The sequence below is a fragment of the Fusarium solani genome (assembly GCF_023522795.1).
Source record: "Fusarium solani strain SB1 chromosome Unknown bctg00000002, whole genome shotgun sequence".
In the NCBI taxonomy this organism is placed as follows: Eukaryota; Fungi; Ascomycota; class Sordariomycetes; order Hypocreales; family Nectriaceae; genus Fusarium; species Fusarium solani.
In genome coordinates this window covers 1,547,427-1,562,255 of record NW_027072155.1, presented here as the reverse complement: position 1 = coordinate 1,562,255, position 14,829 = coordinate 1,547,427, and the positions used below count along the sequence as shown (strand labels likewise).

General features: G+C 53.1%; 5 protein-coding genes across 5 annotated transcripts; 2 read left to right on the top strand and 3 right to left on the bottom strand.

Annotated features, from left to right (window-relative positions):
- Positions 1-1,168: 1,168 nt before the first annotated feature.
- MRS44_004451 (uncharacterized protein) lies at positions 1,169-1,921 on the top strand (the record flags this gene model as incomplete). The annotated part of the gene is made up of 4 exons (XM_046275632.2): positions 1,169-1,196; positions 1,396-1,470; positions 1,631-1,723; positions 1,773-1,921. The coding sequence occupies 4 exons, from the start codon at positions 1,169-1,171 to the stop codon at positions 1,919-1,921; spliced, it is 345 nt and encodes a 114-aa protein (XP_046136421.1).
- An 816-nt stretch (positions 1,922-2,737) lies between these two features.
- On the bottom strand, positions 2,738-4,063 carry MRS44_004450 (uncharacterized protein; the record flags this gene model as incomplete). Its single annotated transcript, XM_065622210.1, has 4 exons — positions 2,738-2,950; positions 3,064-3,211; positions 3,463-3,897; positions 4,029-4,063. 4 exons carry the CDS (start codon positions 4,061-4,063, stop codon positions 2,738-2,740), a joined length of 831 nt encoding a protein of 276 aa, XP_065478282.1.
- Positions 4,064-4,593: 530 nt separating this feature from the next.
- On the bottom strand, positions 4,594-6,097 carry MRS44_004449 (uncharacterized protein; the record flags this gene model as incomplete). Its single annotated transcript, XM_065622209.1, has 3 exons — positions 4,594-5,821; positions 5,871-5,927; positions 5,979-6,097. The coding sequence occupies 3 exons, from the start codon at positions 6,095-6,097 to the stop codon at positions 4,594-4,596; spliced, it is 1,404 nt and encodes a 467-aa protein (XP_065478281.1).
- Positions 6,098-10,940: 4,843 nt separating this feature from the next.
- On the bottom strand, positions 10,941-11,927 carry MRS44_004448 (uncharacterized protein; the record flags this gene model as incomplete). The annotated part of the gene is made up of 2 exons (XM_046280938.2): positions 10,941-11,097; positions 11,281-11,927. The coding sequence occupies 2 exons, from the start codon at positions 11,925-11,927 to the stop codon at positions 10,941-10,943; spliced, it is 804 nt and encodes a 267-aa protein (XP_046136424.2).
- Positions 11,928-12,755: 828 nt separating this feature from the next.
- MRS44_004447 (uncharacterized protein) lies at positions 12,756-12,983 on the top strand (the record flags this gene model as incomplete). Its single annotated transcript, XM_065622208.1, has 1 exon — positions 12,756-12,983. One exon carries the CDS (start codon positions 12,756-12,758, stop codon positions 12,981-12,983), a length of 228 nt encoding a protein of 75 aa, XP_065478280.1.
- Positions 12,984-14,829: the final 1,846 nt, after the last annotated feature.

The window sequence follows — 14,829 nt, the reverse complement described above, 5'->3', positions numbered from 1 at the left end:
GGTCAAATCTGCCTCGAAATGACTACTTTTCAACCCCGATGTTGCCTTTTGCCCGTTAGGATTGGCAGAAGGACTATTTCGTGGCAACAAGTCAGACGCTCCTTGACCGAGCTCCCTCTTCCACGGAACGGACCTGGGATGCACCCCTGTGCGTCACGAGCGAGGGCTGGGTGACTCGCAGCGCAATCGTCCTCTAGTGGGGTTGAGTTGCCGCGGGTTCGCTTCAGTTCTTCGGTTCGTGGAGACGGAACACCGCTGGGCCCTCCCGCAACCGGCCGGGAACAATCCCCCGATGGGCGGTCAAAATATCATTATCAACAACCGGCCGGACCTGATTTGCAGGCTGGATTGCGATGGCCGGTGCGTCAGGGGCTGTGCATTTTCCTAAATTTCCCAGGGGTACGGTGTTGTCATTGCCCCCCCCGGTATACGAACTTGAAAGTCTGGAAGCGACAAGTGATGGAATTCTATAGAGTCAAATACCCGCATTCTGTAAAACGGGCTTCGCCGGGTGCAACTCATGGGAGATGTGGCCAAAATACCATTGCATGTCTCGCATTCTGGACTGGACTGGACTGGAATTGCCCGGCCAGAGCGGTGTGCGCGATAGTACTCTCGGTAGCCAAGGCGCAAAGAGTGACTCCCCCTAAGAGACCGGATCCGACCACTGACAGCCTGGACTGCGGCTGGGCCTTCTTTGTTCGGGCTGGTCCCTGGTGGAAACCTCCCATGGATGGCTGTGGATGGCGACCGAATTCATCCAGACAAGGCTCGGCGCCTCACATGTTAGGCCACAACCGCCCCCCGTAAGGCATCCGTCGCCCGTGCTCCCTCCCGCCCGCCGCCCGCCAGAGCCCAACCAATACTCACTTACTCATCTTTTGCCCCTCCGCTTCTCTTCTCGAAACTCTCTTTCTTCACCCCCTACAACGTCACCAACACAAATACCCGCAACCCCCCCAGACTCTTGTCCTCTCGCAAACTTCGTCGCAAGACTCTCCTCTCTCGCAAGCTCATCACAGCTCGCCTATCCTACGCAACTCCCCCCGTACCACTTCTTCGATCAACCTACAACAGCGAGGCGCTATCTTAGCCGGCGGTCGCTGAAAACACCCTCAACCCTTTTACAAAACCCATTTCCCAAGGTCACCCCAGTACCTCCGAGTTTATGTCCATCGAAAATCTCAAGACCTACGGTACGTTTCTCTCTCGATCCATCTCCTTCACCCACCGGTCGGAAGCCCTCAGATCGTCGAGAGGCAACCCAGCCTCAAAACCGACCCGCGTGTACCTGCATCTGTTGATGCCAAGCCACATGCTTCCGACCCCGCCAAACCCACATGTCAGGACAGATCTTGTATGGAAACAAGTTTTACTAACTGCTCTCGTCAATAGACCCCTTCGCCGAAGCCGACGAGGACACCGGAGAAACCAAGCAGACGCAGAATTACATCCATATACGCATTCAGCGTAAGTCATTCCCTCCTCCAAGCCACCTCAGCCACCGGCGCGGCGCATCGAGAGTCGCATCACCTTGCATCCTCACGTGAGATTGTCTGGTGGTCGCCTGGATCGTCGCATCGCTGCATCGGCAACGTCATTTCTCGTCCAATGCTAACCTCCATCGCAGAGCGTAATGGACGCAAGACTCTGACCACTGTCCAGGGTCTCCCCAAGAAGTTTGACCAGAAGAAGATTCTCAAGGTCATCAAGAAGAAGTTTGGTATGTTTTCTCTCCCATCACACTGTCAACCAGCTGCTAACCTCTACAGCCTGCAATGGCACCATCGTCAACGACTCCGAGATGGGAGAGGTGATCCAGCTCCAGGGGGATCAGCGCAAAGATGTTCAGGAATTCCTCATCGACAAGAAGGAAGGCCTCGAGCTAGATGCCAAGACCATCAAGGTCCACGGCTTCTAAAGCTCCGCATGCCCCGTCGTCCTGTCAGTCGCCGTACCCGGGCGTCTTGACGTAGAGGGACAGGGATGCATGGCCTCCGGCTTGTGCCTTATCCGGACGTGTCCCCTTGCATTGGAGACACCCCGAGGCTCGGATCCGATTACTCTAGGACGACGGGCATCCACTCAGGGCGAGTTTGACTCCTGGTGGCTTTTTGGAAGAGTATTTTTTCTGCTGCACACGTTCTGGAGCGGGTGGGTGGTGGTTTACCTACAGCATCTGCCCAGCTCACGTGCAGAGAGGACGAGGCTACGGGCAAAGCACCTGTCGTGTTGTGTCTTGAGACGAACAGACAAGGCTTGTCGGTCGCTCGTTAGTCAAGTATATCCTACCTGGGCAAGCCCCGCAGTAGTCTCAGGCAAATAAATACAAGGTCAATTCCGAATGATTTGTCTCAACGTGATCCAAAAGGCGCAGGTCAACTGAAAGTGATGTAAATAGACTTGACGCCAGGCCCTTCATATCCAGTTTCAAGATAAACTCCAAGGCACCGACTCCAAAACTAACTGCCTATACACACAATACAATACAACAAGAGTCTGCATGACAGGGACTCGCTGAAAGACAAAGTTGAAACAAAACAACAAACACAGCCCCAGCATGGGCGGGATATAAAACTCCAGAACGAGAATACAAGAACGTATACAAGTAATCCAAAACAGACAACGGCCAAGTACGGATGGCCATTCACAGGTCCAGCAAGAACCTGGCTCAATGTGAGGGGGAGGATGCACACCGGCATGCCGGCACACAGTTCCGCGCAGATGACGAGATGCGCTAGAGGCCGTCATGCTGCTCGATGCTGCCCCTAACCTGCGCGACGACGCGTGACGCCTCGTCCCAGGCGCGGCGGCCAGAGGCGATGAGGGGTATCTGGGGATACTGGGGCGTGTAGAGGTGCATGTGCGCGAGCAGTGTCACCATGCTGAGGAAGCTGGCGATGGAGAAGACGTTGATGGAAGTCGACGTCTCCTTGCGGATGTTGATTTTCTGGTGCGTGATGTGATACATTACGGTTAAGGTCTGTGTGGTTTTTGTGTGTTAGTGGGAGAAGGGTGCACATGAATGTTGCGGTGTGAAGCCGAGGTGAGGGGGGAACGTACAGTCGCTATGCCGATCCAGCCTGGGAGGAGGAGACGGGGGTCTTGAAAGCCGCCCGCGAGGGAGAGCACGCCGGCCGTGATGTAGGCGTTGCAGGCATTAATAGTTAGGAGGCGGACCATTGTCGCCTGGGGAGTATAGTTGATGAGCCTGTATATAGCTTGTCAGTATCATGGTTCTTGGAGAGCAGGGGTGTTTGGGTGGACAACGTACCATCGCGACATCAGGCAGTCGGTAAAGAAAAAAGACAAATATCCTGAAGCAAAACACTGAAAATCCCACGATGTCAGCACAATTCCTTCTCGAAGTTTCATATCACAGCTCTATATTCCAATAGAGCCAGCTTTTCTCCGTATAAACGCACCCATATAGTAGCGAGCCCAGTTTCAGTCAGGGCATACCTCGCATCCGCCTCGACGGTCAACCCCTTTGTCCCAGCCGCCGCCGACGGAACGACAACAACAAGCTCCGGCCCCGGCAGCAGTCTCAGCAGGAGCTGAAGCGCCGAGGGGAGACCCCACCAGAGGGCGGGAAGGATGGAGACGAGGCGGAGGGTGAAGAGCCACGGGTGCCAGGGCGGGGGCACGTTGAGGACGACGGCGACGCGAGGCTGGAGGAGGGAAGGATGCACGGGGGGTTCAGAGCTGCTGTTTGTCGTCGCCGCTGCTGTACTCGGGGTCGGGGTCGAGGAGGTTGTCGCGAGAGGTTGTGGAGGGAGCGGGAGATGGCCTGTCGAGGAGCCCCGACGGAGGGGGAGGGGTTGGCCATCACTCGCTCGGTCAGGCCATCTGAAGCAAGATGTTTTCTCGGTAAGCAATTCGTAGAGTCCAGCTTTTCTAGAGAAAATGTGTTGGTAGAGCAAAAATTCGAGAAAGTTGCGGTGGGCGTAAAGCAAAGGGGGGAAATTCAGAAAAAAAGATGATGGTGATGGCGTCAAAGGAGGAACCTCCTCTCGCCTTGCACGCACCGAGTCCGAACAGGGGTTGCGGGGAAAGCTGGCATGGTTTGTGCATTCGGCGCCTGCCAAGTGGGCACACAAGGGTCATGAATGTGGCTAGAACCTGAACCTCCCCCAATTTCAAACTGTGGCGCGAGCACCCCGTCCCCGTGGCTCGTGGGTTAGGGTTGAAGACGGGAGTGAAGATCTGCCAAACCAGAAAAGGCAAACAGCTCAACAGACGGCATTGATAAGTCGTACAGAGTGGCTTATCTCTAGAAACAAGTCATGATGAGAGACCTGACATTACACCCAATTCCATTTCAAAGCTAGCACTAAGGTATCATATTTTCGTTGGTTAACTTGCAAACTCCTCCATTTTATCCAGACTACCCACCGATCCAACCCTTGAGACGCAATCGTCACTTTCATTGTTGTAAGAAATTCGACATATGAGAGAAATCCAGACCATCAAGATTACCCCTTGAATCGCCGGTAATGAAGCCTCCGGGTAACGACTGACAAAGTGGTGAAACACATCGTGTAACCACACCACCTTCAGCCCCACGAAATGTCCTCCTCGCTCGAGTCCTCCTCAATCCTCGTCCTGCTTCGACCGTTTGGGAGGGCTGCCGCCGTCCTCCTCCGAACTCTCTCCCAGGTCATCTTCAAGGCGTGTCCGCTTTTTCCCGTCTCTTTGGGGTGCACTCAGTTGTTTCGGCAGCAGAGATGGGTGATCTGCATCCTCGTCCTCGTTCCAGTTGTCGCCTCCTTCAAGGTCCAAACCATCCTCGGTCGATGTTGGCAATCCCAGTTTCTTCTCGATCAAAGGTATTTGATCACGTATCCATCTCAGTAGTATCTCGTGGCGCTTTGCTCCGCTCCTGGCTTCTCGGTAGGTTGCCGTCGCCTTCTTGTACTCCTCAATCATACTTTTCCGAATCTGAAAGTCGTCGAATTCCTTGATCGCCGAGTCCAGTTCCGCTTGGGCTTCGAACAATTTCCGTTGTGCAGTAGGCCCTTTCACACTTGGGTCCAGCATGTCCCGGTCTGCCAGCAAGATATTTGATCTTGCAACCTCCACCGCTTGCCTCAATGACGTCCTCTCCTTCTCACAGGCAGCCGCAAATTCGTTGGCTTCGATGTCGTCCTTGGTCTCGTCCGGTTTCAATACCTTGGTGCTGACGAGATTCCTCCAAGCCTCCTTGTACTGTGGATATGACTGCTTGTGCCGGAGGAACTTTTCGTACTCGAAATACTCAAAGCACAGGTACTCGATCCACTGAGACAACTCGGTTTGATCTGATAGATTCTTTTCAAGATGAAGAGACCCAGCGAACGAGTGCTTGGCCAAGCGTTTCTGACACCTTGAAGAATGCTCACTGAAGGTTTCCGGTCGACTCCTCACACTCAGCTGGTGACGATGAAACTGATCCCATCTTTCCCATTGCCGCTCGTACACTACCCAGTCATCCGGTTTTGGCTCTTCCGACTCCCCTTGCCAGTACTTCAGAATCTCGGCGTGCTTTGTCGGTTTCCTCGAGACTTCTTCGATGCGCTCAATGGGATACCAGGGTCGTCCTCCATTCCTGGTTAGTAAGTTGTGGAAACTCTTTTCGCGGTCGAGGGTGTCGAGATATCGCTCCTCAGGTGATAGGGGCCGTCTAATTCCAGCTCGGAATGAGGCTCTGCCAGGAGTGGTTGGACTGGGCAGGGTCTCGCTTTCGGGCTTGGTGTGGGGGTAGAGATGCATGTAGCTGCCGGGCTTGTCACTTGGATAGATGGCACTGGGGATGTTCGGCAGCAGGTCGCAGTAAAGGATACTATGGAACCATCAGAGAGGGAATAGAATAATTGAGGAAGCGCCCATACCCGATTCGGTCCCTCATCCAACGAGTGACCTTGTCTTGGCTTTCAAGGTCGAGGTTGCTGAGATTATTGTCAGCCGCGGGCAGATGGGAGTCGTCAGTATGGACCTACGCGCAACGCTCATTGTGCTTGTCGAGTTCCTTGTCAGTCCACCCGACGGCGTCTGGACCTCGACAAGGCGTCCGGTCCGTCGGTCCATCGGGCGCAGGCGAGTTTGGTAGCCGGTCCATTCGAGAGCCTCGGGAGAAAAGCTGGGGTGAGAGAGCCTGGCAGACGAGGCGGCCGGACGAGCAGAGGGCGAGTGAAGCTGGCTCAGTGGCTGACAGCTAAAGACGATGGGAAGGCGGCCAGTGTTGTAGGATTGAGGAGAGACTCGGGCGAGTGAGGTGCAGCCAACACATGCGTCACGCAATGGACAGAGAGTGACACAGACACAGACAGATCCGACAGTGACACAAGCAGAGGAGACACACATGGATGAGACAAGAGGGATCGGATCGTGAGTGAGGCTGAGCTTGAGCTCGTAGGTAAGTTCCTACGTACCTCGGAAGGTATTAGGGGGGCGTGCACAGGCACAGGCACTGGCACTGCAAGCGCAAGCAGAAGCAGCCTTGTTCTGTCGCATTTCCTGAGTGAGGAAGTTGCATGCTCGCACGCACCTTCTCGGTCGTCGCGGGTTTCGATTTAACGATGGAAAGCGCGGCCCAGGTCAAGTCGCCCCTCTACTCCCCTGCCCTGTGTCAGTGAGGCACGGAGAGGAAAACAGGTACCCCGGTACCTTGCCTTGCGTGGTAGCCGGGTCCCTAGCCCGGGCAGCCCAGCTCCAGGACCCTCTCAGTCTCCAGGGCTGGGCAGCGGGGCAGCTTTGCCGGCAGCGTGTTTTGGCATGTTCCAGGGGGGTCCATCCCTCCCCACAGCGGGCGGCGTGGATCCTTTCCATCAAGTCGTCACAGGTCGACCGAAGAGTCCGGGTACGTACCTACATCTGCGGGCTGCCGTCAACACCAGAGCAGACGGAGGCTACGAGAACAGCTAAGATGAATGAACCCTGGTTCTGTAGATGGGCTGAATCAAGTGACCCGATAACGTTAGGGTTCGGAGTTTTGTGACCCCCGGAGCAGAAGAGTCTTCGGCAGTTTGGGCAAGAGAGAGAGCCCTGTAAGAAGGGTGTGAGTAACCTGAAAACTTCACTTTTGCCCGAGCAAGAGATGCGTCTCGAAGAAGCAAATACACAAGTAAAAAATAGAATAAAAATGTGTCAACACGGAGATGATTTTCAAGTCCCTGGCAATAATTTTTGAGCAATTATTTTCCCATTCCCTGGCCATCGTGGCATTGCACTCGATATCCGCAATACTAGCCTGTCGACATAAAACATTCCCAGATCAAGGACGTCCCAGTATCCAGCACACAGGTACACCACGCTGGCAGAAGTGGATGCCGGTCGCACGCGGCCGCAGCAGAGCATCTCTTCCCCACTGATGGATAGAATGGATGGAAGGACAAGTACCGCGGGATAAGCGCCAGAAACTTCTAGGCAGTGTTTAGCTCCAACATGCGTGGGACCCGGGATCTCCCCCAAAGCCCCCCTCTTGACCGCACATTTGTCATTTGTATCACCATCATGCGCCGTGTAGCGAGCCAGCCAGACTCCCTTGTCCATCATTTCCATGCCCCACGCACCACAAAGAGCATGCAGGTCCTTTCACGTTTGACTCTGTTCCTCGTCCCGCGCAATCGTCGTGACAGTGTCTGGCCTGGTGTTGCGAGTTTTGTCTTGTTGAAGGCCTGTTCAGACGAGAAAAGTCGCATGTCTTGGGTGACACCGTCCGCAGCAACCCTTTTAGAACCACCACTCATCTTCCGAAATCTCGTCGAATATCATCCAGGGCCATCAAATAAAGCTTTTTTTTTTCGTCCTCGCAATTTGCCCCCCGGCCAAGACCAACTAAGCCCGTCCAAGCCGGCATCGGGGACTCCATGCTAACTAACTGCTACTGTAACTAGCTGGTCCCAATCTCTGAGAGAACCAACCTGATCTCGAGCAACCATCCTTGCGCGCCAGCTGCCCGTCGATCCCATCTGCCTTTTCTGCAGCTTGACCCTTTCTTAGCTTACCGAAGATACCGAACCTGGACAAACCTGGGGACCAGATCCTATCGGCGACAAACAAAATGTGCGAATGTACATACAGCACAGCACAGCACGTCTGTATGTAGACGACGTCTGACCCATCACGCATCCCATACCTACAGTACATGCAAGGCATGTCTCGCCCAGTTTTACCACCCATGCTCATGCACGGGCGAATCTCTCCACCTTGACAATCTTGCTCCCTCTTTCTCCCGCCTCACTTGTGCTGCGTGCGCTGCCAGTGGCAGTCAAGGGCCGGTCGTCTTGAAACAGCTCAACTTTGACTGTGGGCACGTCTACCCGTTTGTCACCTCGCACAATCCCCTTGTGAAGTGGGACAGAGCTCGATGGTCGGATCATATGCTGGTCCCCGAGGTGCGGGCTGACGGTGTTCTCTCCCTCCTTGCGTCATGACCTTGGCCCTTTCACACTGGGCTTGCTGCGGCAGGAATAAGCCCTTATCGACGATACATGCAGGCAGGCAGACATGGATTCGAATGTTTGTTCCCTCATGCCTGCTACTACTGCGCGTTCTTCCAATTTCGGTTCTCTGCAGCCCATGAGACGTCGGCTGGGAAGAGGTTTGGCTGACGAACTGGGAGGGACCAAGGGAGGGATCGCTCTGTGTTGTGTCACCCACCATCAGCCTCTCAACGTCGGGCTACCACTTCCAGGGAAACGGGGCTGTCGGCCTGCGTGCGGTGCGTGCGACAAAGCAACGTCGTACAGCGTCCTGTGCTGAAACGCCCGTTGACTGGTTGGTCAAGACGCAGTTGATGAGTATCTACTGTCGGTGCGATATCTCGGGAGCCTGCTCATTGCTGAACACAAGCTGGTCAGGAAGGATCCTATGTTGGAATGGTTATGCTTGCATGACAGCATATCCGGGAGCAGGGCCTGAGGCGTTCGGCTCAGCAGTGAGCCCAGCGAAATGGCGTGGGCAAGAGGATGGGTTGCACAAACATGGCTGAAATAAGTGACATCTCGCACAGTTGAATGCCGCCTCTTCTTGGAACTACCTTGAGAGACCAATCAGGACTACGGAGGGGGCCAGGTTCAGCTGTCCTCAATCCAGAGTGATCCAACAGGAACTCGCGAGAATGTGCGCTTATGTCTATGCTTCAAGTGGCTTGCGTTGATAGCCTGATGGATTGTGTCTGAGATGAAGGCCGGTGCCTCGTTTGTGGGCTCTACCTGATGCTCCGCGGATTGCCGTCCGGTGAGTCAGGGGACCAAGAGACCCTCCATGCCTTGAATGTTTGCTACTGCATCTATGCAATACGCAATGCCGTCTGGACATTGATGAAGAGCTGCATCTGCAGCTTTCACTGTGGATGGCTGTGACTGCGGGGTGATGGGACAAAGAGGGAGCAATCCATACCAACGGTTTGTATCGACTTGGTCTTCTCAACCCGGTTTATCGCCGTTGTCTCAGTATCACGAATAATTGATGACATGGTCTCGTTGAAACAGATCGAGGGGTAAAACGACTTGAATGGTCTCGTTCAAAGGGGCATTGACGTGAGGTGACGACGATGATCATCGTGTGTTCTAAGTACTGAGACGAGGCGTCGTTTGCCGTCTTGACAAGCAGGTAGGTCAAGTTGCCAAGAACATGTACCAGCACTGGAGATGAGACAAGAGACAAGATGGTGGTTCCAGCGGCAGGCTTGGTGATCTCTGATTAGCTTCACTCAGCACCTCCTAGCTGTTGCCTTGAGAGAACGCTGCAGTGTAGGCTGCGTAGAGGGTCTGCACCCATGTCAGTAGTTGGCCCGATCTGCGTGAACTGGATCCATCTCGAGATCACAAACAGGCACTGGGCCACGTAGGTTAGGTACCTACCAGCCCTACAAGCAAGATGCAACATGAGCTTAGAGAGATGGTGTCGGATTATGAGGGCAAGCGGCATCGTTTGTATGCAAGGTCGGTCTAGTATACACACACTTGCAGTTTGTGCGACGCAAACGCTGAACCTTGGAGCTATAGACAGGTGACCAATGCAATCAGAAACAATAGAACAGCCAAGCCCAGTATAGTGCCCGATAATTATCGGGGAGGTAGACAGAAGAAGGAACGTATTAGATACCAAACTCTACATTCCCATTTACCGACAACTCTAGCAGTAACGGAGTAGTTACAGAGTTAACAAGACACTCAGTCCTCCCCCCTCCCCTCGTCTTCCACACACTCACCCCTCTCGTTGCAGCACAAGAGGCATGTTCTCAGGTCATTGGTCTCCGAACACGATCCGTTGGAAAGACGACATATCGCAAGATCGACACTGTGAGTGCAGCTATTGAAGCCCGGTGCAGAAGCTGACGATGGCGTGGACGGTCTAACAGCCATCCCAGCGTCACATCCCGTCCCCCACTTGAACCCGCGATACCAAATGACCCGACTGGACGTGCAAAGGAAACTTGGAAGGATGAGAGGGGTCTACCGCAGGCGGAGCCTCAAAGTTGTGATGCCTAACTACGACGAGAACAGTCGAAGAGCCAAGTTGAGGCCCCCGACCCATTGGCCTCGACCCGTTTCTATTCTTATTACAGCCGATAGCATACAGATCTTCACTGGGCCGCAGCAAATCAGATCTTTGGGAACCGAGGCCATCCAGTCAGCTCCGTCGACACCGACCGGATCACCGATCTCCAGGGAATGAGTTTCACGGTGGGTGACGCTGTGGAAGCTGCCAACAAACGTTGTTTATTCCCAAGTGTTAAGACGGTGGCACAATCCCAAGAGGTAGGTAACTTGTACAAGGAGGCTCGTGTTGTAGCACAGGGATAGGACACTGACTGTGCAGCACCGTCAGAGGAACCGCAATAAGCAGGCCACCATGTATGAAGAGCCGTACACAATTCCTAGAACTAGGTAGCATCAATGAATTAATGAGTCTATTGCGATGCCAATGCCTAAGATAGACGTAGAGTCTAGTTGTTACCCTTGCGCAAGCCCACTGCTGTCCACGTTGTCGCGCTCTTGGTTAGCCTTGCGCCCAGCTTGGTTCCCGACTAGCAGAGCAGTTTCAAAGAGGTAAACTTCCAGATTGGTAGTCATAAACCTTTGTCCCAAGACCATATTGTGTTCAAAGTTGCTGTGTTGTCAATCAGCGAACGTTTGGCAATTCGCCGAGATGTTGTATAGTTGAAGCCCGGCCCTTGATGGGATAACTGAGCCAGAAGACTCTCCCAAGATGAGTTCCTGGCTGCTATCTTTGTACCAGTGAACCCACAATCTCCAAGCTCGACCTCTCCTATCACCAGGGGCACCCTCTCACCTTGTAAACTTGAAGGGGAGAACGCGATGCCTCGTACGGTTAGACCGCATCATATGCAGCGGACACGTCCGCTGCAATCCCTGAAGCACCTCGTAGTGCGAAAGGACGATCATCTTTGACCAGTAAGAGCAATTGACATGGAGAAGTTGAGGATGTCTGGTGAAACTCTTGACAGACTCCTGTGTGCTTCTGGACAGGCCATATCCGTCCATGCAACTTTCCCATTCGTCCAATTTCGAGTAGACAGCGTCCTCGGCATACACGATGTGTCTAATCATGAATTGCAAAAAGGTAATATATGGCTTTCCGTCTTCAGGGTCTGTCTCGCGCCGGACCAACCCTCTAGGCCATTCTACCCAGGCGTTCCACATCTTGGCTGCCGCCTGGGGCGTGAAGCCAACGTACTCGATGGTGTCCCTCGATATGAGCACCTCGGGGATCAACGACTGGGGGTGGGGAGGCTCATTAGGTGGTGCTATGAGGGATTGATCTTGTCCGTAGCTCAAGCCAGGGGGACTTCGTAGTGGCTGTTGAGGACCCTGTCGAACGATCTCTTGGACAGGACTGGCAACTTGTTGTTGCGAGAGTTGAGTAGCTCCCTCCGACTGAGGGGTGTTGTTTGTGAGCTTCGAGTTCGTAGGAGTCATGATGTCGGTATCAAGGGAGATGATGGACTCTGGTTAAGTTCCGGACACTGGGTCTGTACTAGATGTGATATCAGTCTCCGCCACTATGTTTGCCAAAAAGAAGCCATACAAGAGATGTTTGTTATGCTGAGGCTGACACGGGTCTGTTGAGTGCTTTGCGAGATGAGAAGTATGCGCTATGCAAGATGCGAGATGCAAGATGAGTCTGAGAACAGCTGAATATGACGAGGAGTCGAGAAGAGAACATGAAGTTGAGAAGGAGAATAACTACAAGAGGTTGAGGCGTACTTATACAAGACAGCATCCGTGTATGCCTCCATCGGAAAACAGTTTCAACGTGCATTCTCAACAACTCTCCTCAAACTCTTTGGCATTGTTTCTTGAAAGGCCGAAAGCTAGATCAGCCCCCCGTTTCTCCTCAACTAGATGTTTCGAGAATCTCTTGTCTGGGGAAATTTGGACCAAACTAAAGTTTCATGATTCCTTTGATTCATTGTCTAGGATATTTTCACCTCTGTTTCCGACCAAGGTACGAGTCTTAGTTAAGATGTAGGCTGTATATAGGTAAGTATTACCGTTCTATCCTCAGAGTCATACTAGACTAACCTAAGCTTTAGGAAAAGGAGACAAATCAATGCTCCTGGCACGAGTAGGGAGTCGCTAGTTGACTGACATAGTCGTTCAGCGTTGATCCGTGTGGTAGTGTACTTGTGTTTGGTGATGGCACCACGATCTTCTGGCTGGGTATTTAACTGCTCTAACCTCCATACGAGAAATAAGAGAGAATTATCCCTTTCTACCTTCTCAAGACTGCAGTTTCTCAACACAATGTCTGCCAACACAATGCCTGCGAGGACCACAATCGATCGGTCGTACGACCCTAAAGACGCTGCCGTAGCTATCGCCCCCAGCGCCGCTGAGTATAGGGACCAGTACCCTCTTCCTCGCCCACTCTCCTCTCTAGGTGATGGCCCCACATGCGCTCACAAGAAGAAGGATGCAGGCGATCTTGGAGTAGGTGACGTTGTCGAGGGAGAGTCCAATGGCAAGGAATAGGCCCGCTGTGACGAGGCCCAAGAGAAATACAATGAGAGATATCTGACAGTCTGATGCATACGGACCCCATATGTTGCCCAGGACATTGTCTGTATCGGCCGTGGTCGACGGGCACCTCGGTCGTGGTACAGCGTTGTTCTAGGCGCCGCTTCAAAGGTTAGCATTTGCACGATAAGTTTCTGGGGCGTCTTGGTACATACCGTGATGCTGTATCGAGGTTGGCAAACGAACTCAGCCTGCCTTAAACCTTCGCTTGTCTAAACGCTCTGACGACAGAAATGAGGGACCCAGGTGTGTGGGTGAAGAGCTGTGGTTTTTCCAGCTAGAAGGGATCCCCGCAGAGTTCCCTTCTATGGCAAAAGGGGGTTCCTGGAGGCTCCTCCCCGATACATGCGGGTACCTTCCATTCCAGCCACAAACAGTTGCCAGGCACGTCAGCTGAGGTGGTGGCTCTTGCAACGGCTGCTGCACAAGAGGCGTGCCGTCCTACTTAATCTGAACCTACCGCCACGACTCACATGACCGAGTCCTGGTTTACACCTTCTCACGACAAGAATCTTTTACACGAACAGCGGAATGAGACGTCTCATACTGCCCGACTTGGGAGGCAGCTGGGACAATATCAGAGACCACAAGAGTTCAAGACACGCTCCCCTGAGCGGATAGGATTACTGGGGGGCATCGAGACACTCCCACCGGCGAGGGCATGACAACTCATGGCTGGTGCAACAAACAAGATGGTTTTGGGAGAAGGCGGCGACGTGGAAATTCTGCTGGAAGATGGCTGCGGAGAGGAGACACCATGGGATGATAATGACAAAGTATGCCGAGTTCCAAAGTAAGGACCGTCTTCAGAAAGGCCGAGGGAGAGCTAACAATTGAAATAACTTTGCAGTACCGCCGAACCTGGAGAGCGACCTCACTTGCTTACGCTGTTACACTACCACACGTATCAACGCTCAGCGTCGCAATGAGCCCTACCCTGGGGAGTTGGAGCTCTTGGCTTCCGTCATCTCTTCGGCCATGTCTTGCTTCGACGACCTTATATGAAGGAGTCATGAGGCAATCTTGGCAAGCTCCCAGTGTGCCAGTATGCAGTCGAAACGCACATCACGTGCTATTTCCTTTTAACTCTATTGCCTGCGATGGATTAGACGTACGTCCGAGGTCCCGCTGGGGGTTGACTAGATGCGGGAGGCTGGTGCCTGGGGGTATGTGTCGGCGGCTTACACGGGGATGGTCCTGGATTATTGCTAAAAGCTAGCACGCACTCTGCATACAATCACAATACACGTTTTCACGAAAAATAAACTCAAATCCGAAGCCATCTCAAGGGTACAAGAAAGCGAGGTATCCTCGGATGGCTGATCACCTTGATCTGCGTGTTTGCCGTCGAACGGATGTTTGAGGTCGAAATAACCTAATGCACGAGTACACCTAACCTTACTGTTTGTTGAAAACAGGCTGCTGCGTGATCGGTTTCCAAGGACAGATCCAACCCAACCTGCTTGTCTCCCTTAGTGCGGGTGTATGTGTAGCCCCTTTTCTCACTTGCCGCCACATAGAATTTCACCCAACGCCGATGTGAAATCAAATTCTGGCGAACCAAAAAAGCTGCGTATTGTGATTTTTTGTGTTTCCATGTCGAAAGTGTAAGAGTGGTCCCGTGGTATGGTCTTTGTATGGTTGGAGTGTTAGGCATAGTGGTAAAATGGAAGTGTATAACCCAAGAGCCCAGTAGGCTACCAGTCTGCCGACATTGATATTGATGAGCCACATAAAAAAAATGAAATGTTCTTTCTTTGATAGCAGACATGTATTTGCTTTTAGCTGGATGTTCTGACAT